This window comes from Nanorana parkeri, unplaced genomic scaffold, assembly GCF_000935625.1.
Source record: "Nanorana parkeri isolate BGI_ZX_2015 unplaced genomic scaffold, ASM93562v1 scaffold2395, whole genome shotgun sequence".
Lineage (NCBI taxonomy): Eukaryota > Metazoa > Chordata > Amphibia > Anura > Dicroglossidae > Nanorana > Nanorana parkeri.
The window spans coordinates 45,550-71,387 of NW_017308663.1; the positions used below are offsets into that span (position 1 = coordinate 45,550).

General features: G+C 48.8%; 1 protein-coding gene across 1 annotated transcript in view; it reads left to right on the forward strand.

Annotated features, from left to right (window-relative positions):
• The window catches only part of SLC5A6 (solute carrier family 5 member 6), a 44,186-nt gene that overhangs the window by 9,356 nt on the left and 8,992 nt on the right, over window positions 1-25,838 (forward strand). Inside the window, exons 5-15 of the mRNA XM_018573478.1 lie at window positions 493-647; window positions 1,250-1,390; window positions 5,892-6,021; window positions 7,404-7,492; window positions 9,257-9,369; window positions 12,829-12,896; window positions 15,446-15,532; window positions 17,966-18,150; window positions 20,265-20,368; window positions 22,235-22,356; window positions 24,181-24,363. Coding sequence (XP_018428980.1) covers window positions 493-647; window positions 1,250-1,390; window positions 5,892-6,021; window positions 7,404-7,492; window positions 9,257-9,369; window positions 12,829-12,896; window positions 15,446-15,532; window positions 17,966-18,150; window positions 20,265-20,368; window positions 22,235-22,356; window positions 24,181-24,363 — 1,377 coding nt within the window. The remainder of the gene's footprint in view (window positions 1-492; window positions 648-1,249; window positions 1,391-5,891; window positions 6,022-7,403; window positions 7,493-9,256; window positions 9,370-12,828; window positions 12,897-15,445; window positions 15,533-17,965; window positions 18,151-20,264; window positions 20,369-22,234; window positions 22,357-24,180; window positions 24,364-25,838) is intronic.

Genomic DNA, 25,838 nt, shown 5'->3' on the forward strand with positions numbered 1-25,838 from the left:
TGGTGTCGGGGCTGGTCGGCGGGCTGGTGTCGGGGCTGGACGGCGGGCTAAGACATTTCCAGAGACAGCAAATACGGAGACCGAACACATGCCAGTGTAATATGAACTATGACAAGCACATGATGGTAACACTTGGAACTTGGGGCGTAATAATAATAATAAACCCTTGCAGTGGAGCTATCACCGCACGGCAAGGGCTAAGTACCGGTGCTGCCCACAACACACTCTGCTTGACAGACTAGCAGTCAGAGGCAGCACTGCCTCAGATCTCACACTGTAGATATACATTTATCAGGCGATGGGCGCACTCGCATACCGGGAAGTTTTTTTCTGGAAGAATTCCGCTGCTGGGGAGTTCTGCAGCAGGAAGTGTGACATCGACCTCAAAGAACGTACATGTCATCATCATACATGGAATTACTTTATGTATTGATTGGTCAGGTCAGGTGGTGATTTTTCCAATCCTGACTGATTTTCTTTCTTTATTCCCAGGGAGGTCTAAAGGCCGTTATCTGGACGGACGTCATTCAGACGCTGGTGATGTTTGCCGGACAGCTTGCGGTTATCATCGTTGGTACCGCAAAGGTGGGCAGCATCGGGGAGGTCTGGCAAATCGCCATCGACGACAATAAGATCTCCGGGATAAAGTGAGTGATGAAAAGTTGTGACTTCGCCCCCTTGTGTCACGCTCAGTCCTAACGAAACGTGCAAAAGAGGCGTTCTTCTTCAGGACCATACGCACTTCTATTTTGCAACCTACAGTATTGCGGCACCACGGGTTGTGGAGCACATTGGAGGTGCTTCGGGGTGCCATTCCAACGCAAACCCCAAAAAATGGTATACAATTTCAGTACAGCGTGGCATGACGGAATAAACGTCAGTCAAAGTACCGCAGCGCTGAGTACTGAAAAATGCCCGGGACAGGAAGGGGGTGTAACAGCGCGGTCAGCAAGCGGTTAATCGCACGCTGCCAGACACCACAGCATACCTTTTTAGTGGTCTCGTGGAGGCCATGCCTCAATGGGTCAGGAAACGGGATGCCTGCTCAATATTAGGCGGCTGGTCTATATCAGATATTAAACATCAATTAAAAAAATGCATAAACCTAAAAACAAAATATATGAGGGCATTCTAGCTTCCCCTTTAATTCTGATTCTAGGTATTTAACTGAACATCCTGGAGTGCCAGAGACTGTTTGGGTTCTGTTTTGAGTAGTCTAAAGTGATCATCCTTCCTTTTTCATTTACAGCTTCAACCCGGATCCCTTCACCCGTCATTCCATCTGGTCCCTGGCCTTTGGCGGCATCTTCCTGATGTTGTCATTATATGGGGTGAACCAGGCCCAAGTGCAGCGCTACCTGAGCTCACGGACTGAGAAGGAGGCCATCATGTGAGTAGACGTGTATAACCTTTTATCATTTTAAGAGGGATGTGTGCTGGTTCTGTGCTCATTGGGCTTATTCCAATGTTTTGGTGGGACATTCTGCCTTAAAGGGATGGCTGCTAATGCGGCCTCCTAAAGAGGAAAGCCAAACATTTTGTTTGTGCCTGCCCCCGTGCTGCTTTTATCTCATTGGCAGCCAGTGGTAGTCAAGCTGTGTCTGTTCTCGCCTCCAGTATTGTCTGTGAAGATTCTCATTCATCCGGGTCACATGGTATATCTGTAAAAAAATAAGTCAAGGCAACTGGACCTGCTGCATTTTTCGCGAAGACGTCTTCAAGAAAAATACAACAGGTCCAGTTGTCTTGACTTATTTTTTTTACGGATACTCCTGTATTGTGTTGTCACCATGAACACATGGAAAGAATACTTCCTGATTCAGCCATGGCAGGCTGAGCATGGTTAGTTTGGGCACCCAACCGCCATCTTGCTGCCTGTGTTGAGGGCACATGGTGGATGCATACATGCTGCATTGTAAACTTCCTCATAGAGCTATTGATGTCTTAAAGGAGAACTATGAGGTGAGAGCTTTTCACTCACCTCATAGTTCTAGCCGACCTGTGACAATGAGACTGTCACATGTCGGCTCAGTAAATCGGGAGGTGAGCGAACACATACCGGCGTTCGCTCACCTCTCGATCCTGTCACGGCTCTCTGCTGTTACAGGGGAGGGGCTGGATTCCCCCCTCCCCGCTCCAATCTGCCAGCGCTGGCTGGCTGAACGGACGGGGGAGGGGGCGGGTACAGCTGGCTCTGCCTCTAGATAGGCAGAACCAGCTGTAACTCGCGCAGCTGGGCGGATCTCGACGTCGGGATCCGCTCCGGCTGTGGCGTCTCAGTATATAGGGAGCTACAGCTCGCGGTATACTGAGCTTAGGGTGACGGGAGGACGCTAGTTTGTGTCCTCCCGTTACCCTAAGGAGAACTATGGGGTAAAGCCCTGACCCCATAGTTCTCCTTTAAGTACTTGCAGCAGGGGCCTCCAGGACAGCGGGGACATAGCCTGCTGTAACAGGTTTCCCCAACTCTCACTCTACTAATGGATCTGGGGCTGCATGAAGTGCGTCTCCCAATGGTGCCGACATCTGCAGCCTGGAATCCTGTTGCCCTCTGCCACAAGACTCTATTCTGACATTGGAGTCTTCTTTTAGTTTCTGTCAGATGCATCTGTTTCTCCTGCCCTTTCGGCAAGTTTCTTCTACGTTCTTAAAAGGACTTTATGGCCCGAATAGCCCAGTTAATTGGAGAGTCTGACCAGAGAGGTCACAAGTGTGTTCTCATGCCTTCCCCCTACATATTCTAAATCCGATCTAACTGGGCCTTGCCAGCTTCTGAGCCCTCCATCACTGAGAGTCGCTCCATTCCTTGCCTGCTCTGCTTGCCCCTGAAGAGTGGCAGTCCCCTGCTATGACTCTCAGGGCCCGTCTTACCTCAATGCAGTGTACACTACTCTGATATTAGAGGATCAGCCTGTTGCTTCTACTAGTGCTGTTTCCAGTCCTTTAGAGCTCATAAGGTCATGAGGACTTTTCCATTGCGCCCGCTGTTCTAAGTCTCTCTGAGGAGGTTGGAAGCACCCTATTAGACTTGTTCCCATTTGTGGAGGATTTTGTAGAAGTTGGTTTATTTCCACTATGGATGCGGCAGTGTCCTGAGTTAACAAAGTGACTACTATACTAGTAGAGAAAGCACCTGATACGTGGTTGGAAGCCCTCTCTAGAGCTCAGTTCTTGCTAGCAGGACCTGGTCTTCATCCCATCTTGACTGTGTCTTAACTGTACCAAACCATAACTGACTGGGCAAAATCCCTCAAAAGAGATCTTGCTACTGCTCTAGTGGATCCATTGCATGGAGCAAATAACTAGTTTTAACCTGCAGCTGGCAATTTGCCAGAGGCTTTTTGGCTTAGCTCCCGCATTAGTTCTCCTGTCAGTACACATGCATAGGACACCTTTGGTAAATTGCTGGACTTCATAACCCCCATCCAAAAAGCATGCAATCTGTATGGCCTTCAAGGGACAACATCTCTTACGTTCTAAAACCCATCTTCCTCAGTGGAAATAGCCTAAGGAGCAAACTGCAACGTCTTCTCCCTTTTCACCCGTAAAGAAATGTCCCTTTTTCACTCCTTTTTAATCCAGCACCCTCCAAACCGAAACCCCCAAACTTGGATCCCAGTCCACCCACAATATCTGGGCATCAAAGGCTGCCACATCCTCAGACAAGCCTTCCTCTGCAGAAGAGCGCCCTACCTGCCTCCCAGAGTAAACTTTTTGTACACTTGGACTGCTTGCATCTCTGATTATGTGGGTGAGTGAGGTGGTATCCCAGGGCTATAAACTTTGGTCATCATCTCCCGATCAACATCCTGGAACTTCATGTAATTTTAGTTATATCTGCAATGTTGGACTATCCTGCTGGAAGGCCATCTGATCCGGAGTTGGATAACACCAAGTGGAGGCATGCATCAACTATCAGGGAAAAATCAAATGTCTTGCTGCGCGTGAGAGGTAGATCAGATCCTGCCCTGGGCAGAACTTCAACTTTCCGGCTTGTCTTCTGTGTTACATCCCAGGCTTAGACCATTAGCAGACAGATTTCCTCAGTGCCTTGACCCGGGGAAGTGGTCCCTACATCTGGGGTCGTTCTAGAAGCTGTGCCACAGGTGGGACCTTCTGGCCTCCTAGGATCAGCCACAAGCTGGACAGATCTGTCTCCAGGTACAGGGTAACAGAAGCAGTGGATGCTCTGGCTCCATGGGATCAGTACACCGTAATCTGTGCCTCTTCACCCCTTAAGCTTCTTCCACATCTGCTTCTCAGAGACAAAGACATTCCAGTGACCCCCATTGCTCCGGACTGGCCCTGTTGGATGTAGTACATCAACCTGGTAAGACTCCTGAAGGACGCTCTGCCAGATGGTCGGGATCTTCTGTCTGCTGGACCGATTTTTGGCATCTTGCTTTACAGTTGCTGGCTTTAGTGGTATGGCTGTTTGAATCCCTAGTTCTACGGGACAAAGGCTGATGTCTGATTCTGTGGTTGCTACAGTGCTAAGAGCTAGGAGGGCTACTTCCCACAAGATCTGTAATCGGACATGGGAGGAATACTATACTTGGTGTGAGTCTCCGGGCTTCCACCCTAAGGAGTTTCTTCATTGGTTGAATCCTCTCCTTCCTGCAGTTGGGTCTGGACCAGCCTTTGGCTCTCGGTACTTTAACAGGTCAGGTTTTTGCCCTTTCTATCTTGTTTCAAAGACTATTGGCCTCTCTCCTTATGTAAGACTACTTAATACAAATCTTCCCATGTTTGTTCCCCTGTGACTCCCTTGGATCTCAATCTGGTACTCTCTGCTTTTCACAAACACACCATTTTAAGCCATTTACAACCTCTGTCTGTCACTTACGAGGTGATATTCCTTGTGGTAATTACCTCTGCAAGACCGGTATCTACACTAGTGTCCTTCTCTTCCAAGAATCTTTTTGGTTTTGCATGAGGCCCAGGACTTCCTTCTTGACTTGGGTAGTTTCTGCCTTTCACCTCAACCAGGATATTTTTCCTCTGACTGGCTTCAGTTCACCAAAAGGAAATTTCCTCCCATTCCCCAGATGTGGTTTAGGCTGCGAGAGTCTGTCTGTTAGCCACTGCTGCTTTTAGAAAGACAGATACCCTATTTCGTCATCTCGGATGGTTCCCAGAAGAGTGCACCATCTTCTTGTTCTAACATCTGTAAGTGGCTCAGACAGACCATCATTCAGGCTTCTGGTCTTGAAGGTCGGGTGACAGCCTCTACTGTCAAGGTGCACTCTACAAGATCTGAGAGTGCTTCTTGGGCTTCCAAACAACTTTTTCCCTGATTTTTGCAAGGTGGCCACTTGGTCTTCTGTTCATGCGTTCTCTACGTTCTACCAGGTGGACATTGCAGCCTCATCTGATGCCAGCATTGGGGGCATGAGATCCTTGGATTGGTGGGAAAAAAAATGAGATGACCTAGTCAGTCATCTGTTGTTCCTTTAACAATCCAACAACATTATTGACCAAACTATATTGCAGTGAAGACAGGTAAATGGTCAGGACCTCGGGCAGTGTCCATAAGGGGATGTCTGCATCACGAGAGTCTCTCCCAAGGACTACAAATGCTGTGGCAGGTCAGGCCGTTCAGGTATGTTTTCACTTGCACTTTAACAAGCTGAACTTGAGGTCAATGGCTGAAACCAAGTCAGGTTCGGGAGCCTTACGCTGCATGCATTAAGAAGAATACTTTCATAGTAACTAGTAGTCAGGGTGAAAAAAGACAGAAGTCCATCGATTTCAACCTCAATGATTTATTAATGTTTTGCAGCCCTGCATTAATGTGTGCCTTTGTATTCCTGCCTGGAGTTCAGCTTTTGTTCTACCATCTGGGCCTAAAAGTCATTTGTTGTAGCTTCTGATGGAATATGTCTTTCCAGGTCCTGCTACGCGGTGTTTCCCTGCCAGCAATTGGTTCTCAGTCTTGGCTGTCTGACTGGCCTGGTGATGTACGCTTATGACAAAAAGAACAATCTCTTCACCCCGGAAATCAAAGCCGTCCCTGACCAGGTAACTTCTGCAGCTTACCAGGCGCTAATATGGGGATATGTAGACCATCGTCACGGTTTCAGACGATCACGGTTTGGCTTTGGATACACTTTAAAGGGACACTGTCACTTCCCCCTGCATGAACAAGGTGACGGTGTCTTCCTAGAACAGGGGTAGCCAAACTCCGGCCCTCCAGCTGTGGTGGAACTACAAATCCCATGAGGCATTGCAAGATTCTAACAGCCACAGACATGACTCCCGAAGAGATGCATCATCGGATTTGTAGTTTCACCGCAGCTGGGAGGGCTGGAGTTTGGCCACCCCTGTTCTAGAAGGATCTCCAGACCACATGCATTACCAGCTCTTCCCAGCCAGGGGCACTACCTGGCCTTTCCAGGTATGGAGGAACATGTGCTCAGGCCTAATAGCCAATCTCTAGGCTTGAGCCCATGATTGGGACACCAATGCAAGTCACTTCAGGGCCGGCTGTGCTGGAGGAAGGCGCTGCGCGTTGGTAAGGTGATCATAGGGTGTTAGAGGGTGGGCCCTTTGCAAGGACACTGTCACTTTGCCCTGCATGAACAAGGTGACGGTGCCCAGCCAGGGACACTACCTGGCCTTTCCCGGTATGGAGGAACATGTGCTCAGGCCTAATAGCCAATCCCTAGGCTTGTGCACATGATTGCGTGAGCTGCAAAGGGGATTATAGGGTGTCGGGGGTGGGCCCTTTGCAAGGACACTGTCACTTTGCCCTGCATGAACAAGATGACGGTGTCCTCCTAGAAGGATCTCTGGACTGTATGCGCTACCAGCTCTTCCCAGCCAGGTACACTACCTGGCCTTTCCAGGTATGGAGGAACATGTGCTCAGGCCTAATAGCCAATCTCTAGGCTTGAGCACATGATTGGCACAGTAATGCAAGTAATTTCAGTGCTGGCTGTGGTGGAGGAAGGAGCGGCGAGCTGCTAAAGCGATTATAGGTGCCAGGGGGGTGGGGCCCTTTGCAGAGACGCTGTCACTTTGCCCTGCATGAACAAGATGACGGTGTCTTCCTAGAAGGATCTCTGGACTGTATGCGCTACCAGCTCTTCTCAGCCAGGGACACTACCTGGCCTTTCCAGGTATGGAGGAACATGTGCTCAGGCCTAATAGCCAATCTCTAGGCTTGTGCACATGACCGGGAACCAATGCAAGTCATTTTGGTGCCGCTTGTGGTGGGGGAAGGAGCGGCGAGCTGGTAAGGGGATTATAGGGTGTCGGGGGATGGTGTCACTTTCCCTGCTTGGATCAGGTGCCATTGTCTCCTTTAAGGGAATCTTGTGTGCAAACACGAAAACTGACATATTTTATTGTTTCAGAATGAAATATACATTTCTTATATTTTGTGTTTTTTCCTCTCCCAGATGGTTCTGTATTTTGTGATGGACATTCTGAAGGATTTTCCCGGCCTCCCGGGTCTGTTTGTGGCCTGCCTGTTCAGTGGAGCCCTCAGGTAGGTCTGTGTGTCCATGTCCCGAGGCCTTCGAGGATAAGTCTGTTATATCCTTTATGTCTAGTTTAGATTATAAAGTGAAACCATCCAGTTTAATTTTTGGATGCAGTGGGAAAAGGGTCAAACCTTTTATTGGGGTTTCTTCTGTTTTGTTTTGGGGGATTCAGCAAAATTAAACTGTATATCAAGGCAAAATTTAGAGAAATGTTCATCTCTGCAGTACATTTCCCCAATTTGTTATCTCTTTACACATGCTGCAAGTACAGACATAAAACTGTTGATGATGTGCCAGAGATATAGCGTTTGCCGACCTTCCTCTTTCACATTTCACAATGCCACCCCTGCTCATTCTCTTCTCCTCCCCATGCTCCTCTTCCTCATCGCTCCTCCTTCTCCTCTGAGGCTCCTCCTCCTTGTCATTTCCTCCCTCTGCTGCTTCTCCTCCTTGTCATTTCCTCCCCCTGCTGCTTCTCCTCCTTGTCATTTCCTCCCCCTGCTGCTGCTCCTCCTCCTTGTCATTTCCTCCCCCTGCTGCTGCTCCTCCTCCTTGTCATTTCCTCCCCCTGCTGCTGCTCCTCCTCCTTGTCATTTCCTCCCCCTGCTGCTGCTCCTCCTCCTTGTCATTTCCTCCCCCTGCTGCTGCTCCTCCTCCTTGTCATTTCCTCCCCCTGCTGCTGCTCCTCCTCCTTGTCATTTCCTCCCCCTGCTGCTGCTCCTCCTCCTTGTCATTTCCTCCCCCTGCTGCTGCTCCTCCTCCTTGTCATTTCCTCCCCCTGCTGCTGCTCCTCCTCCTTGTCATTTCCTCCCCCTGCTGCTGCTCCTCCTCCTTGTCATTTCCTCCCCCTGCTGCTGCTCCTCCTCCTTGTCATTTCCTCCCCCTGCTGCTGCTCCTCCTCCTTGTCATTTCCTCCCCCTGCTGCTGCTCCTCCTCCTTGTCATTTCCTCCCCCTGCTGCTGCTCCTCCTCCTTGTCATTTCCTCCCCCTGCTGCTGCTCCTCCTCCTTGTCATTTCCTCCCCCTGCTGCTTCTCCTCTTCCTTGCCATTTCCTCCCCCTGCTGCTTCTCCTCGTCATTTCCTCCCCCTGCTGCTTCTCCTCTTCCTTGCCATTTCCTCCCCCTGCTGCTGCTCCTCTTCCTTGCCATTTTCTCCCCCTGCTGCTGCTCATCCTCCTTGCCATTTCCTCCCCCTGCTGCTGCTCCTCCTCCTTGACATTTCCTCCCCCTGCTGCTGCTCCTCGTCTTTTCTGCTCCTCCTGCTCATTTCCATGGCAGACTCATGCGCATAAGGCCCGGCCTCCATATAATGTCTCTGGGACGCTAAACAAAAGTAAGTAAACAGATACCAATCCCATGGTGGCCCCCGGCACCACAGTCGTTGTCCTAGCTGAGACAGTGCTGTAGATGGTCTCCATGTCCCTTTGTGCCCTCGCTCAACACCTGAGCGCCAGTCACCTGCTCTTCCATACCGGTCAGTGAGGAAGTGAAGGGAAGTATGAGCAGCTGGTTGTACACAATGTCCTGTCATCCCATCACAATATATACATGAAACCTCCCAAGTGTCCGGACTGTCCAGGTAAAGTGCTCTGCCTGATCTGTAGATCTGTACACACAGACGGTAATCTGAACATCTCACCCCGGTTGGTTTATCTGTCGGGGGAACATTTACCGACGAGCTCTGTCTACTATCCGATGTCTTAGATTCTAGAATGATTGTTCCTTGGTGTGTTCACATTGTGACCTGACTGCGGATATCTGTGTCCCCAGCACCATCTCCTCTGCGTTCAACTCTCTGGCCACGGTCACCATGGAGGATCTCATCAAGCCGCACTTCCCCGGCCTCACGGAGGCCAAGGCCACGCTCTTGTCTAAAGGCCTTGGTGAGTATTGCTCAGTATGTCCTCCAGGATTCATTGTGTTTTTTCTGTTTTTTGTTTCTCTTCACGTTTTTAGGTTATTTTCAATCTCTTACTGTATATGAAATGTTTGTCTCACAAATGACTATTTTTGGTGCATCTACAGCCCAAAAGTATTGTATACTTTTGAATGGAGTAGTGAGGGGTTAGAGCACCGGTCATGCTTTTTATTTCCCTCTGGATCTCTATTGGTCCTGATGGCCATTGTTGCTGAGATTAGATCCTTGGATCACTATTTGCCCACATCAGACAAGGGTCCTTCCCTGCAGCATGCTGGCAGGGGCGGGCTTTTCTACTCCGGCTGGAGTACTCTTAATATTACTTTCATGGCTCAGGGATCCTCTGCTAATATTTATGCACAGCTCCTCGGATGTTGGTGTGGACAGTGAGAGCCGTAAAAGAAAAAATAAAAGGATAAGCAGTGTGGCATACTTGACAGCCATTTGTAGTACTCCCTTGCATTGGCGGTCAGAGAAAAATTGCCCCCTTCATTGATGGTCATAGGATAATGCTCCTTACATTGGGGGTCAGTGGGAAGAATGTTCCTTACATTGGTGGTCAGTGGGAAGAATGCTCTTTACATTGGTGGTCAGTGGGAAGAATGCTCCTTACATTGGGGGTCAGTGGGAAGAATGTCCCTTACATTGGGGGTCAGTGGGAAGAATGCTCCTTACATTGGGGGTCAGTGGGAAGAATGCTCCTTACATTGGGCGTCAGTGGGAAGAATGCTCCTTACATTGGGGGTCAGTGGGAAGAATGCTCCTTACATTGGGGGTCAGTGGGAAGAATGTCCCTTACATTGGGGGTCAGTGAGAAGAATGCTCCTTACATTGGGGGTCAGTGAGAAGAATGCTCCTTACATTGGGGGTCAGTGGGAAGAATGCTCCTTACATTGGGGCTCAGTGGGAAGAATGCTCCTTACATTGGGGGTCAGTGGGAAGAATGTCCCTTTCATTGGGGGTCAGTGGGAAGAATGCTCCTTACATTGGCGGTCAGTAGAAAAATTGCCCCTTCATTGATGGTCATGGGAGAAGAATGTTCCTTACATTGGTGGTCAGTGGGAAGAATGCTCCCTACATTGGGGGTCAGTGAGAAGAATGCTCCTTACATTGGGGGTCAGTGGGAAGAATGCTCCTTACATTGGGGGTCAGTAGGAAGAATGCTTCTTACATTGGGGGTCAGTAGGAAGAATGCTTCTTACATTGGGGGTCAGTAGGAAGAATGCTTCTTACATTGGTGGTCAGTTGAAAGCATGCTCCTCCTTACAGATACCCGAAAAGACCATTGGTGTCATTGGCAGAGGTAACATTTTTATTGCTCCTAAAACCTCTAGCACCCTCTGGAAGAAGCCAAGGTCTCCATGGACTCCTGGTTGAGGAAGGCTGCCCTAGAGACGAGACTTGCCTCCAACATGTTTGTGGCCATCACAGGCGTCACCCTTTGGGGTGATGTGCTCGGGCCAATGTCTCTTTTTACAGTGACAGTCGCGTACTTTCACCACTGTTCAGCAGAACTAGCTGTTTTTGTTCTATTTGGTAGAGATCTGATCCAGAACCTTCTACAACTAATACAGATCTGATGTATTTCATGCGTAGTGTTTCGTGTGACCGTTCACCATCCATTTCTTACACTGCTGCAAAAATTACCCCAGATAATTTCTGCACCTCTTCTTCATCCCGCATTACAAAGGAATGCAACGTATACTTTAGAACTGTGTGGTAAATTCTCATGTCCCGCGCAGGTCCCCCGCCTACTGCGGACATTTGAACCACTCACAGTTTGAGGTATCCTGACGCCCCCAATGGATTCTGGGTACGAGTTCCAGGTGGCGCATGATGTCACATTCTTATGTTTTTTTTGTTTTTTTCACCATTTCTCATCTTTCCTCAGTGCTCCACAATTGTTTTACTACCCCCTTGTGTATTGGAGACGTCCCAACCTTTCAGCCCTCCGTTAGGGGTTTAATGGATTACCGATGATTATAGATTGGGTTGTAGGTTGGGATTGACGGTTGTAGTATGCGGTATACTGCTCCCAAACCCTGAATCAGGTCTTCCTCATGGAAGCTCAGGTGCTAAACGCCAGCAGGGGGCTCAAACTATGTCCCGCAGACAGCACAAACCCAAAGAATAAGACCGGCTGCACGCTGGGGAAAAAAAAAATCAAAAGCTGGACAACATGGAGAGAGTCTCCTCCTGGGGCTACCTCCTCTGACATGTTTTTAACAAAGTCCAAGAAATATTCATTGATGTCAACAATTAAGTCAAGCTTTGTGGGTGTAACATGTCAGAGGAGGAGGTCTCCAATATATAAGGTGTGGAGGGATTGGTGGAGAGGTGGCCTTGGATGGAAGCCAGTGGAAGGATTGGCAGAGAGTGGTGGGGGTGGAAGGATTGGAAGAGAGAGGTGGAGGATGGAAGCCCGTGGAGGGATTGGCAGAGAGGGGTGGGCGATGGAAGCCAGTGGAGGGATTGGCAGAGAGGGGTGGGCAATGGAAGCCAGTGGAGGGACAGGCAGTGGATGGAGCCAGTGGTTGGCAGAGAGGGTGGCTGTTGGTGGTGGTTGGGGAAGCAGATGAAATTGGCAGCAGTCTCCATGATAGACTGAGGGGGGGGGATGACTTGTGTAGACCAATAAGGAGGAAGTTGCAAAAGTCGAGAGGAGAAATCGAAAGTGAGTGGATTAGTATCTTAGTGGTGTCATTGGGTAAGAAGGGGCAAATTTTGGAAATGTTACTGAGGTGAAGACAGTATTTGGACAATGATTGGACAAAAGGCGAGTTCAGAGTGCGGGATTACACAGAGTTCCTTGAAGTGGGAGGAAGTAGGGATAGTGGTATTGCTGATCTCGATGGGGAACAGGGGGAGGAAATATTTATGAGCTCATATGTTAGATTCAGTTTGAGGCTTTTATTTTTATTTTTTTGTTTAATCCCTCGTGACTAAAAGTTCCATCTGTCACCACGACTCACCAGGGACTCGGCACAGTGCACCGGCAGCAGGCAGTGGCATCACTGCAATTTGTAGGCCATTGACAAATTCCTGCAGCTTCATAGCAGAAGGTCTATACCTACATTTCAAAAGGTAGATGGTCTTCAACATGGGGGAGGTGTTGTATAGTTCCCCCAGATAGCTAGGCACACTGTAACTTGTAACAGTGCGGCAAACATCTCTGGGTTTATGAGACCTCCACACTGATTTGGAGTCTCATTTTCCACCTCGAAGCGATCATCGTAAATTTATGGAAGCCGCACGCGTGACGATACGGAGGGCTGAAATGTTCGGTACATATTGGTGGAGTTGGATGCTGCTGCCCTGTAGTCTATTGTCTTGCAGAGATTTCAGCTCTCATTCATCCCTCCTATAGTTCTGCTGTTTTTGAGTTCCTGCCTGCTGTAATTTTATAACCATGTTTTGCTTGCAGCTTTCGGCTACGGCATCGTCTGCCTGGGAATGGCCTATCTCTCCTCTCTGATGGGCTCCGTCCTGCAGGTAAACACTCATCCCGTTCCGGCTTAAAGCATAGCTAAACGATACAACAACATGGAGGACCAGAGCTATGAGACAAGGCTTCTGACCTTAAACATGTTACGCTGGAATTAAGGAGATTAAGGGGGGATATGATTTTCATGTACAAGATGTTCAATGGTGACAGCAACATTGGCAACAAACTGTTTGAGAGTAACTCCATTACAAAAACTAGAGGCCGCCACCTAAAGTTGGTGGAGAAAAAATTCCAGCACAATGGGCGAAGAGGGTTCTTTACAGTAAGAGCGGTTAAGGTCTGGAACTCACTGCCATCGGCCGTCATCTCAGCCAAGAGTGTAGATTTGATCAAGAAACGTTTGGACAATTTTTCTTGAGGGACCGTAATATCCGGGGGTACCAGTATCCCTAAGAATGAGATGATGCGTGGACCTATATCGGTTGGACTTGATGGACATATGTCTTTATTCAACCCCAAATACTATGTAACTATGTAACAAAAAAAGTATTTGTGTGTTGGAACTTTTTGCTGTTGTGCTGTGTAAAGCCCTTCCATGTGCACCTTGCTCTAAAGCTGGTTATGAATTGAGGAGTGCGTTTGCCATTCGTTTTGCTTGTTGTATTTGGTGCAGGGACACACTGGGGGCTTCAGCTGCAGTTGTGATGTGCGGGGTCCGTTGTGTGTCCTGCACTAAATACAACAAGCAAAACGAATGGCAAACGCACTCATCAACTCATAACCAGCTATACAGCGCGGTGCACATGGAAGGGCTTTATACAGTACAACAGCAAAAAGTTTCCCGGCACACTCACCAGCCAGCATGTGAAAAGCAACAATGTCATAAATGACACAATGTCATGCCCAAAAGAGGAGTTCATTGTTCGTGGTTCACATACCATTTTGGTACACATATCCGTGAACAAATGATCATTTTACCAAACCAAGTATGCAGCATAAAATTCCTTGTTAGATTCTCATAAAATATTATTACAATGTTAACATATACAATTGATGCCGCGTCCATATGTCATACAATACAGATTGTGTTGCAGCAGTCTGGTTGTTGGTTGTAGATCTATCAGAAGGTGATAGTTGCTTTTAGGCGCCTCACCATGCTTTGTCGCATTGGCGGCTTCCTCAAGAGGACTTCAATCCTAAAAAAACTGCAACTTTAGTAGACCGCACAGCAGAATGAGCCGGACAACATCGGAGACCAATCAAGACCCTGGGATGTGGAGGACCGCAGAGGGAAGCAGAAGAACAAGGGGGAGGAGGAGGACAAAACAAGTCCAGACCGCCCCACATGCAAGACTGCACTTGATCTAAAAAGCAGACCTACGATGCCAATAATTCTTTCCACTGGCCACCAATATTGGCATCGGAGAGGTCCGCTTTTTAGATCAAGTGCAGTCTTGCATGTGGGGCGGGGTCTGGACTTGTTTGGTCCTCTTCCTTCCCCTTGTTCTTCTGCTTCCCTCTGTGGTCCGCCCCATCCCAGGGTCTTGCTTGGTTCCCATGGTCCCTGTGTGTGTTGTAATGTAGTGCTCGCTCCCGGGATTATTATTATTATACAGGATTTATATAGCGCCAACAGTTTGTGCAGCGCATTACAATCCCAATACAATTCAAGACAAGAGTGTAAGGAGGGCCCTGCCCCTGAGGGCTTACAGTCTAAAAGGGAGGGGCCAGTGATACATGAGGAGGAGGGAGCTGTGTGGGCATGAATTGTTTGAGTACGTGATGGTTGAGCTGTCAGGTTGAGGTGGCATAGGCTTCCCTGAAGAGATGAGTCTTTAGGGATCGCCTAAAGGCAATTAACGGACATGTTGGGGTAGAGAGTTCCAGACGATGGGAGAAACTCTACAGAAGTCCTGGAGGCGAGCATGGGAGGAGTTGACAAGGGAGCTGGAAAGCAGGAGGTCTTGGAAAGAGCGGAGGGGACGGTTAGGGTGATACTTTGAGACCAGGTTGGAGCCGGGGGGCAGAGCTGTGGAAGGCTTTATAAGTGGTTGTTAACATTTTGAATTTTATCCTTTGGGCGAGTGGAAGCCAGTGCAGGGATCGACAGAGGGGGGTTGCAGACACTGAGCGGTTGGGATGGACTACAATCTCAGGTTTAGTTCACTAATTTGTATGGAGATTGTAGTCCATCCCGGTGGGGAGCATGGAGCGGTGACTACTTTACATCACACACAGGGACCATGGGGAACAGACGTAGCCCCCCTCCAGAAGGAAGGACAGTGTCGGCTCCAATTCAGAGATGATTGGAGGATCTACAGCCGAGTGATACACAAATAAGATACATTGTTGTTCAGAGTTCAGGGACTGGAATGTATTTTTAAGGTTTATCTCCTGAGTTTAGTGTCACTTTAAAGTGTTCATGCGCTTTTCCTGAAGTAATGGCCACTGCAGCACCCCAAATTGTGTTGGTGTTTTATGTTAATATGACCAATAAACCTCAACGTTCTAAATATTTTTCATGCCTGTCTTCTGATCTTCCTTCCAACTTTTGGGGGTTTGCTACTTTGACATTCATTTCTATTTCCCCCTACAGGCAGCGTTGAGTATTTTCGGCATCGTCGGAGGTCCCCTCCTCGGCCTCTTCTCTCTTGGATTTTTCTTTCCGTTTACCAATGGCACCGTGAGTGTTCTTGCATAATGATCATCTTTTAATAAGTTTGTCTGGCATGGCTTGCTTTTCTGCTATAACTCTACAGATCTTTCCTGTTCTTAGAGGACTTTTCAAAACTGGAAGTCAAACCGTGGTCTCAGACCCCCTCGAAATGTAAGGGAGCTGTACTGACCGCTGCTTGATTTGCAGTCACAACAAGCCGCCCATTCAACTGATTTTGATAACGCAGAGAAAAGTGAAGAGTTGGGGAGGTGTAAAATTTGTCAGGTCTGTGACCCCATTGGCAAGATCTTTCCTCACTTCCCGTCCATGGGACATCAGCACAGGAAGTATAGGGGAGAGGAAGATGAGTTACCAGGAATGGACATAGAAAGCAATAATCATTTCCAGACCCTCACTCACCTAAAATGTGTTTAATGCTTTGGTCTGTGTCTCCTTTGGATACATTTCCCATCTTCCTGTCCTGTCGAGGAATATCTCCTCAATTGGGACACAAAACACATAAAAAACTGAGATTTCTAAAGCTTTGCCACTCTCAAATAAGTTGTGGCTGCGGTTGGGTCTTAATCAGTTGACATCCGCGGTGTTAAACCCCCTTCCCATCCAGGCCATTTTTCAGTATTCAGCGCTGCGGTACTTTGACTGACATTTATTCCGTCATGCAACGCTGTACTGAAATGAATTTTATACCCTTTTTTGGGGAATGAAAGGCGAGTATCGGGAACCTGGCACCATGCGTGCCACAATTGGCAGAATACACCGTGCACGGGCACCTGATATGGCTGGCTTGTCACTAATAGCTGGTGTCACAGCGAGAATACTGGGAGCCAAAGACAAGGGGCTCACTGATGAAAACTGAAATGAGTAAATTAGGTACTCCGTTTTCAGGGTTGGACGCAGAGCCGTAGCTAGCTCCTTTTGCGCCCGAGGCAAGAACAGAAAATTGTGCCCCCCCCCCAACAGACGTGTTATGTCACCCTTTACCACGCACTGAGTCATGTGACGTCATGCGCCCCGCCTCCAGGATGGCGGCATTAAATAGCATAACAATTTGTTTCGTTTGACGAAACTAATGAAAACATTTTTAGTTTCCGTTCATTTAGTCTTTGCGCATGTCTAATAGTGTGTGTGTGTGTGTGTGTGGGGGGCGGGTTCTGGGGGCTTCGGGGAAATATTGGGGGTCTAATCAGACCTCTGACATTTCTCTTTTGAAATAGAAAAAGAGATTGAGGACACAGAGTTCCTCTGCCCATGCAGCAAAGCTTTCTTTATGCTGCCACTGCTCCTGATGAAGACATACTAAGTGTGTGCTTATGATACTTTAGTGTTGGGGGTTATCTTGGGTCTTTGGGGCCGGAGTTTGCCTACCCCTCAGATGTTCGTGTTGGGGTCAAGGACTCTGTTAAGTCCGTAGATTCTGTCAGCTGGATAGCAGGGCTCGGATCAGAGGAACATGTTGCAGCTGTGAGTATGGAAGCAAGGGGGTCAGTTTACATGAGGGTGTTTGCCAGTTACAGGAAGGGATTATCATGAGGGGCCCCTAAAATAGCGCTTCACTCTGTGCCAAGAGTTCCTCTCCAAAGAGCTCTCCTGGCACAGAAGAGTAATGTATCACCGCTTCACTATGTAACTATAATTACACCATAGGCAAAAACGTCTGGCCTAGGATGTAATACTGCTGGCATAGCAAACTATTCCTCTGTATGCATCCACGTCCTGATGACACTGCGCCAGGTCCCCTCAAAGCTGGTCATTAATGGATGGATAATGCATACTGCCACACTGCAAAAATAGTTGAAGAATGGGTTGAGGAACGCAACAAGTGAGGTGATGACTTGGCCTCCAAATTCTTCAGATCTCAATCCAATCGATCATCTGTGGGATGTGCTGCAAAAATAAGTCCGACCCATGGAGGTCCCACCTCACAACTTCCAGGACTTGGAGGATCTGCTACTAGTGGCTTGGTGCCAGATACCACAGCATGCCTTCAGAGGTCTAGTGGAGTCCATGCCTGGACGGGTCAGCAAAAGGGCAACCTACTTAATATTAGGGGGGTCATCCAGATACCACATCATACCTTCAGAGGTCTAGTGGTGTCCATGCCTGGAACATGGGGACCTACTCAATATTAGGCGTGTGCTCCGATTATGACTGATCTCTGTAAAATAGGTCTTATCCCAATTTGGCTGTAAAAGTGGAAATGCACTTCAAGGTTGGAGTTGAACGGCACTTTTTACCAAACAAAGTTCTTACATTAGTACCTGTCCCAGCAGCCTCTGGGGGAAATATGCCAGTTAGTTTTTCTGCAGAGAAGCCCCGTTTCCAGAATTCTTATTGGTTTGTTTGGCTTTATACTATATATTGGTCATTGTCGACGGGTAAATGTCCCATTTTGCTCCAAGTTTCTCATCCTTTCTCCATTTCGCCTTCTCCTTCACTCAGGGAGCCATCAGCGGTCTGATTGCTGGGCTGGTCATGGCGTTTTGGATCGGCCTGGGTAGTTTTATGAGCAGATTGCCGGCCTCCTCTTCTGGCCCTCTACTGAATGCCACCAGTATGCCGGACGTGGGGAACTTCACGACCGCCATTGTGACCACCCTGCTGACCTCTGGAAACGCGACGAAAAGGTCAGTCACGTGCTTCATTGTAACCGTACATTGCTGAAATGAGGACTGATAGGGACAATTCTGCACTGCAAGAGTAACTTTGGATTGTTCCCGGATTTCAGCCTGGTCCTCCTGTAATCCCTGTACAGCAGAACTCAGACTTGGGAGGTGAAACAGCTCAAGGAGACAGTCAGTAGTGCCCCTTATGTGCTAACAAGGGACGTTGCTGATGGGAGAGGAGAGCAACCAACAGTCTAGGAGTTTGTCTGCTGCTTCTCCTTTTCCTGTCCATTCACAGGCTGAGGGAGGGACAAGATCTGTAAATGTTACTTATCTTAGGGCTGGATGTTTTCCTGTCTATCGTTATCCTAAAAAAATGCCCGTTTACAATAGCTCAAACACCACTTTACACTTACAATAAGTCAGGGCAGTGACTCCTCCCCCTTCCCCTCCCCCCTGCTCTGTTCTGGCAGAGAGAGTCTAAAGGCAAACCACTCCTGCTGTACTTTTGTGGGAAACCCATAGTGCTCTGGAAATTCTTTGTCATGGGTTTCTTGTAAATGTTCTTTATTGGCACTCTTCAGTCAAATTAGGAAACCAGTTGGGAAGCCTATAGAGAATAAAGCCCGCCCATTTTTATCATCTTTCTATTGCAGTGATGCAGTATGTGACCGAGCTTCCTCAAGGGAACTCTTATAACTATAAGAAAACTGAAAGCTCTTGACTTGTATGAATTGCTGCCGAGCGATTTTGAAAGCTTTGACACATCAGGGTAGTTTTGGAGCTTGGCACATAGCCCTGCCCTCATATTCTCCTATTGTCCATGATGGGATACCTCACTGGCCTTTCCACATAGCCCTGCCCTCACACACTTATATTGACCATGATGGGCTACCTCCCTGGCCTTGCCCTCATACTCTCCTATTGACCATGATGGGATGCCTCACTGGCCTTGCCACAAAGCCCTGCCCTCATACACTCCTATTGTCCATGATGGGATGCCTCTTTGGGTTGCCACAAAGCCCTGCCCTCATACACTCCTATTGACCATGATGGGATGCCTCACTGGCCTTGCCACATAGCCCTGCCCTCATATTCTCCTATTGTCCATGATGGGATGCCTCACTGGCCTTGTCACATAGCCCTGCCCTCATAGCTCCTATTGACCATGATGGGATGCCTCACTGGCCTTGCCACAAAGCCCTGCCCTCATACTCTCCTATTGTCCATGATGGGATGCCTCTCTGGGTTGCCACAAAGCCCTGCCCTCATACTCTCCTATTGTCCATGATGGGATGCCTCTCTGGGTTGCCACAAAGCCCTGCCCTCATATTCTCCTATTGTCCATGATGGGATGCCTCTCTGGGTTGCCACAAAGCCCTGCCCTCATACACTCCTATTAACCATGATGGGATGCCTCACTGGCCTTGTCACATAGCCCTGCCCTCATATTCTTCTATTGACCATGATGGGATACCTCACTGGCCTTGCCACAAAGCCCTGCCCTCGTACTCTCCTATAGACCATGGTGGGATGCCTCACTGGCCTTGCCACATAGCCCTGCCCTCATACTCTCCTATTGACCAGGGTGGGATACCTCACTGGCCTTTCCACAAAGCCCTGCCCTCAAACTCTCCTATTGACCATGGTGGGATGACTCACTGGTCTTTCCACAAAGCCCTGCCCTCAAACTCTCCTATTGACCATGATGTGATACCTCACTGGCCTTGCCACATAGCCCTGCCCTCATACTCTCCCTCATACTCTCCTATTGACCATGATGGGATACCTCACTGGCCCTGCCACATAGCCCTGCCCTCATACTCTCCTATTGACCATGATGGGATGACTCACTGGCCAATAGGAATATGTGGGTGGACAAGCTTGAGGACTATAGGCAAAGCTTCAGCACATCTTCAATCAGAACCTGCATGCTTGTTTAAGGTTGGTGATTTACTAAGTGAGAGCAAGGATGAGGACGACTCATTGTACAATTTGCTCCTTTAAACACAAGCCATCAGCGACATCGGCCATATTTGTATGCTGACCATTCTCTATCACAGTGATCTGGGCTGGGGTTCCTCCTGATCAGACAACGGCCTCATGACTCTTTTCCCTGTTCTGTGTCCTTCCAGTGTCACCGGTCTGCAGAGGTTCTACAGTCTCTCCTACATGTGGTACAGCGCTCACAACTCCACCACCGTCGTCATCGTCGGCATCATCGTCAGCCTGCTGACAGGTGAGGGACGGACGTGACAGGTCGTCAGCCTGTAGACTTCACAGAAGGGACCTTCCTCCGTATATTGTATTCTATGTACAACACTGAAAGATACAGCGGAGAGTTCATCATCTACAGCGTGCAAGAAGATCTAAGGTGCAGATGAGAATAGGATGGTCAAGACGAGACGAGGGTTAGTGGTGCCCTGGTCAGGAGAGCTTACAATCTAAAAGGCAGGAGCAAGAGGTAATAACTGTGAGAGGAGGGGTGATGAAGGAAGTGGAAGTTCTGTTGAGGCGGAATCGACTTCCTTGAAGAGATGAGATTTCAGATGAGACCTAAAGGTAGAAGATAACCGGAATGTGCTGAAGAGGACACTGAGCCAGTCACGTCGTTCTCTGTACAGAGAAGCTTACACTCTAATGTCCCCCCGCAATCACACACTATTATTATACATATATATAGCGCTGACATATACCACAGTGCCGTACAGAGGACACTTGAGCCAGTCACACCAGTCTCTCTGTACAGAGGAGCTTACACTCTAGTGCAAGCACAGGAGGAACATAGGGGCTCCATGCAGATGCAGGCTCAGTGGTGTATTTAGGTTTGGGGCTGCCCTAGGCAAGACAAAACTCGGGCGCCCCCCCCCCCCTACACTAAATTTACCCCACCTGGCTGTGGTCTGAGGTGGGCTCTGCGGTGGTCTCTACAGGATCTTTGGTGGGCTCTGCGGGGTCTCAGGCTGCTAAGCCCACCATAGACCCCGCAGAGCCCGCCACAGATCCTGCAAAGCCCCCCTGAGACCCGGCTGAGCCCTTCACAGATCCTACACAGCCCCCCTGAGACCCTGCAGTCTACCATAGAGCTCGCAGAGCTCACCCCAGATCCTGCAAAGCCCCCTTGGGACCCAGCAAAGCCCCCCACCGATCCTGCTGAGACCCTGCAGGATCTCGGGGCTCTGCAGGATCTGTGGTGGGCTTTGCAGGCTGCAGAGCTCCCTTTGAATCCTGCAAAGCCCCCCTGAGACCAGGCAAAGCCCCCCACAGACCCTGCAGAGACCCCCCTGACACCCTGCAGGATCTCAGGGGGGTTGTGCAGGATCTGTGGTGGGCTTTGCAGACTGCAGAGACCCCTACGGATCCTGCAGAGCCCACCAAAGGGTATTGCACAGCACACCTGACACTCTTTGGTGGGCTGTGCAGAATCTATGCTGGGCTCTGCCAGCACAGTCCTCTTACCTTGCACGGCCTGACCTCTTTGGAACACGGCCTCCTCATCCTTGGCGCCCGACACGGCCTCCTTGTCATCTTCGCCGCCCGACTGGAGCTCCGTCTATTGGCCCCCCGCCTCTTCCGTCTCAGGGGCCACTCGACACATTTTTTTCTCTCTTGGGGGCCGCTTGTGAAATTTCATACTTTAAAATAAAATATAACTATATCCGGTTTGGTACTACAGACCCCAATATACAGACAATAAGCCCCCTTTCATATCTGTAGGTTTAGGTGCGATTAGGGATTCCTGCATCAGAAACGTGCGTTTTCCTGCAGCAGGAATCACTAATCTGGTGTTTACAAGTGGCAGCTGTCACCTATTCAAGTTAATGATCAGGTGACAGCAGCTCCATGTAAACGCCTGCACACCGCATGTAATGGAATGTGATATGATTACATGCAGTTAGAAAACACTCTCCCTGAATGCACAATCATTTGTAGTTGCACCACAGCTGGAGGGTCAGAGTTTTACATCGACCGGTCTATGGTACTAGTAATATTTCCCGGATAGAAAAAGCAGCCAATCACCTTCCTCGGTGTGTTTTGTAATGGCGGCTCATTTGTGACAATTGTTCTTCATTGGATGAATGTGTACCATTGGTGTGTTTTTCAGGGCCGATGAAGGGGAAGGATGTGAACCCCCGCACAGTGTACCTCGTCCTCCCAAAGCTGCTCTTCTTCCTGCCGGAGAGATACAAGGAAAGGTTGCGGTTTGGGGTGCCACACATACCAGAGGTAGGGGAGCACCACGAATCCAGACTGTTACAGGTACATTGCATTGTCTTCTAGGGCAATAGTGTTAAAGGGACCCTACACTGAAAACTTGGCTTTGCCTAAATGAGTCTAGGCCCGAGGGGATGGTATACCCCACAAGTCTAGAGCCACGAGGGGGATGTATTTATTGCCCGAAATATTGAAAGAAGCGGAGAGCCGGCACGATGAACCATTGAATTCAAACAAACTTTCTTTACAATCCGACATGTTTAGTGGGGGTCAGGGCCAGTGTACAGAAACAGACAATATACATTTCATGTGTATACATAACCTAATACTAGAAGAAAATCCTAATTATAAGCAGCGGCTACAATGTATCCAAATGTCAGCAATGATGTAAAATGACAAGCGGCAGATTGATCCGCACAAGAACCAGATCTCCTTATTTTATATACACAGAATACATGATATACGGTGTGTACAGAATAACTAATGTAGAGTGTAATGAATGTAAGAGTTCTTTCCCCCTCCTAATGTTTTTAAGGCCTCGTTCAGATGGGCGGCAGACTCCACCACCCCTCTGCTAAGTGCTGGATCTCTTTTCAGAGGACGGTAGAGAAGCAGTTGCCTGGCGTTGGGGGAGGAGATCCTGCCACTTCCTGAACGCCATTTTGTTTCTATCTCAATGGGGACGTTCAATTGCATAGATTGTGTTTGGCAAGCGGCACCACCAGCCAAATGCGACACGCAGTTAAAAATTTGGCATGTGTTCAATTTTTTTTTTTTATTATTCCTCCTTTAGCTTTGAGCTGTTCGGTCGGGGAGAATTAAAGGAGAACTAGGAGGGGGAGTGACTGGATTCTCCCCTCCCCGCTCCGATCCTCCAGCGCTGACTGGCGGAACAGACGGGGAGGGGGCTGGTACAGCTGGCTCTGCCTCTAGATAGGCAGAGCCAGCTGTCACTCATGCAGCTGGGTGGATCCAGACAGAATTGTTGGGATCCGTTCCGGCTGCAGCGTCTCAGTATACCGCGAGCTGCAGCTCCCTATATACTGAGCTTAGGGTGACGGGAGGACGCTAGTTTGTGTCCTTCCGTTACCCTAAGGAGAACTATGGGGAAAAGCCCTGACCCCATAGTTCTCCTTTTATAAACGCAGAGCAACCGCCTGAATTTACCACCCATCTGAATGAGGCCTTGAACGGCAAAATTTTAGGCTCTCCCATTTGTGTCCAATGACATTGGTCACCATAACAAAGGTGAAGAAAGTAGCAGATATTCTAATTAGGGATGCACCGATGCCGTTTTTTGGCCCCTACTCGCCGATACAGAGTACCGGTGCCGTGTGGGCGGATTATCAAGAAGTCAGGTGGCGGGACATGACCCGTCGCCCGGCTTCCTGATGGCCTGTGAAGCCGGTGTTCTTTCACTTGCCGAAGGCTGTCTGGCTTCCTGACCAATCAGGAAACCGAGCTGAGAGTCATGAGGTGCTGTCTGGCTTCTTGATTGGTCAAGAAGCCAGGCTGCCTAGCAACAAATGAAGCCGGCTTCCTAGGCAATCAGGAAGCCGGGAGATGGGCCATAACCCACCGCCCAGCTTCCTGATTGGAAAGGAAGCCGGCTCCGTTCTCCTTTTGGCACTGCCGGTCAGAGGGAGATCTCCCTCTGACTGAAGTTCTGGTATCAGAGCATTTGGACCACTACGACTACTCGCCCAAATACGCAGTATCGGTGCATCCCCAGTACTAATCCATTCCCGCTCTAAAAAAATACAATGTTTTGTTTTTGTAGTGATCCTCTCAGTGTTCTTTTTATTTATTTATATATTAATTTTTTTTTCCCCGAAGGATGAACAGATCCTTCCGAAGCCCTTGGTGGCCGACAAATCATGCAACGGTTTCCTGAACGGAAGTGTGAAGGGGACGGACAAAGATGAAATGGAGGAGAACTTCACGGGCATGTCTCGCCCCGATGGCGGACACTCATATGTGGTCCATGAGACTTCTCATCTGGTTTCCAGGAGACGGAGGGTGCAGCTTTATTGGTCACCCTTGTTGGTTCCATCGTCTCTGTGGTGTCACCCTCCTAATGTTCTGCCTTCATCTCACTAGTCTTAAACCAGATCAGCGCTGACCTCCTCTGGTGGTAAAAACTTGAACTTCATATAAAGTCTCAGCTCCTCCTCCAGCGGACCCAGAGACTTGGAGAGTTCATCTCTGAATCAGGACATTATCTGGCCTCTGTGTGCTGCTGGTTGGGTTTCCATCGCCAGGTTTAGAATCTCGACCTCTAGAATGATCCTCAACAAAGGTTTTTGCCATCAATTCAAATGACGCAGTAAATTTTTTTCTCAGATGTTCAGTGATTTATTTTTGTGGTTTAACACTCATCGTGGTCATGTGACTACTAATCTCCCGTGTGCACCCAGCCTGAGGGTCTCCCTCGATAGCGCTCCCCTATGGGGACAAGCTGCTCTTTATTATATAGAAAAATGGAATGTGTGATGCAGATAGTTGATGCCTATGACAGCCATTCCTTAAATGGAACCTGTCACAGGGAGGATAGTTGATGCCTATGATGACCATTCCTTAAATGGAACTGGTCACAGGGAAGATAGTTGATGCCTATGACAGCCATTCCTTAAATGCAACCGGTCAGAGGGGGGGGGGGCATGAAGGTTACGATTGCTCATCACCCTTTCTGGATCTGCTGGTTGCCTGGCTGTCATACTGACCCTCTTGCTTTAGGATTTTGGCTTACTGGCTCAGGGCAAATATGCGGATAAGGAAGCATAATTTTGGGCCCACATAAAATATTGAAACCAGAGGGTCAGATATCATCCAGACAGGTAGCATTCTCCGGAAGTGGTTAGCGTTGGCATCCCCTGTACCTCTCATGACAAGGTTGATTTTAAATGGGATCTCTAGCTATGCTGATAATGGCGGACTTGAGGTCTTCAGGCCAACTTTGACAACCTAGTGTGAAATGACAGTTCTGTTGTCCCCTATGTGCCATGTTGGATGAAGCTCCCCTTCTCCTGTGTATCCTGTCATGTCCATATACCATCGGCTCTGGCCGGATCTTTTAGGAGTTTGTCCACCAGTTTGTCAAATGCTTCCAGTATGTGTGTTCCCCAGAGGCTGCTGGGAGACTAGGTATTTTGGGAGACATGGCAGCTCAGTCCCCTCCATCCCGGTTTATCATTTTAAGGTAGAAAGGATAGAGTTGCTTCCAAACTGAATAATATTTATTTAGGTTCCTCATTTGTTTCTGTACATTTATTGGTACTTTGCCTATCGGTTGTCCTTTTCTTGGAGGAGTTCTGTAGGTTATTCATAGACATGAGATGATTATTGTGGTCAGATTGGGTATAGACCCAACAACAGCCAGTTCTCCTCAACTCTGCAGGACCAGCAATTGGCTGTGTTGGTGGCTTCCTGCTGACCAGTAGGCTGTCTGCCTGTTCACATTTCCTGTCTTGCGGAAGGAGTCCAAGCAAGCAGAT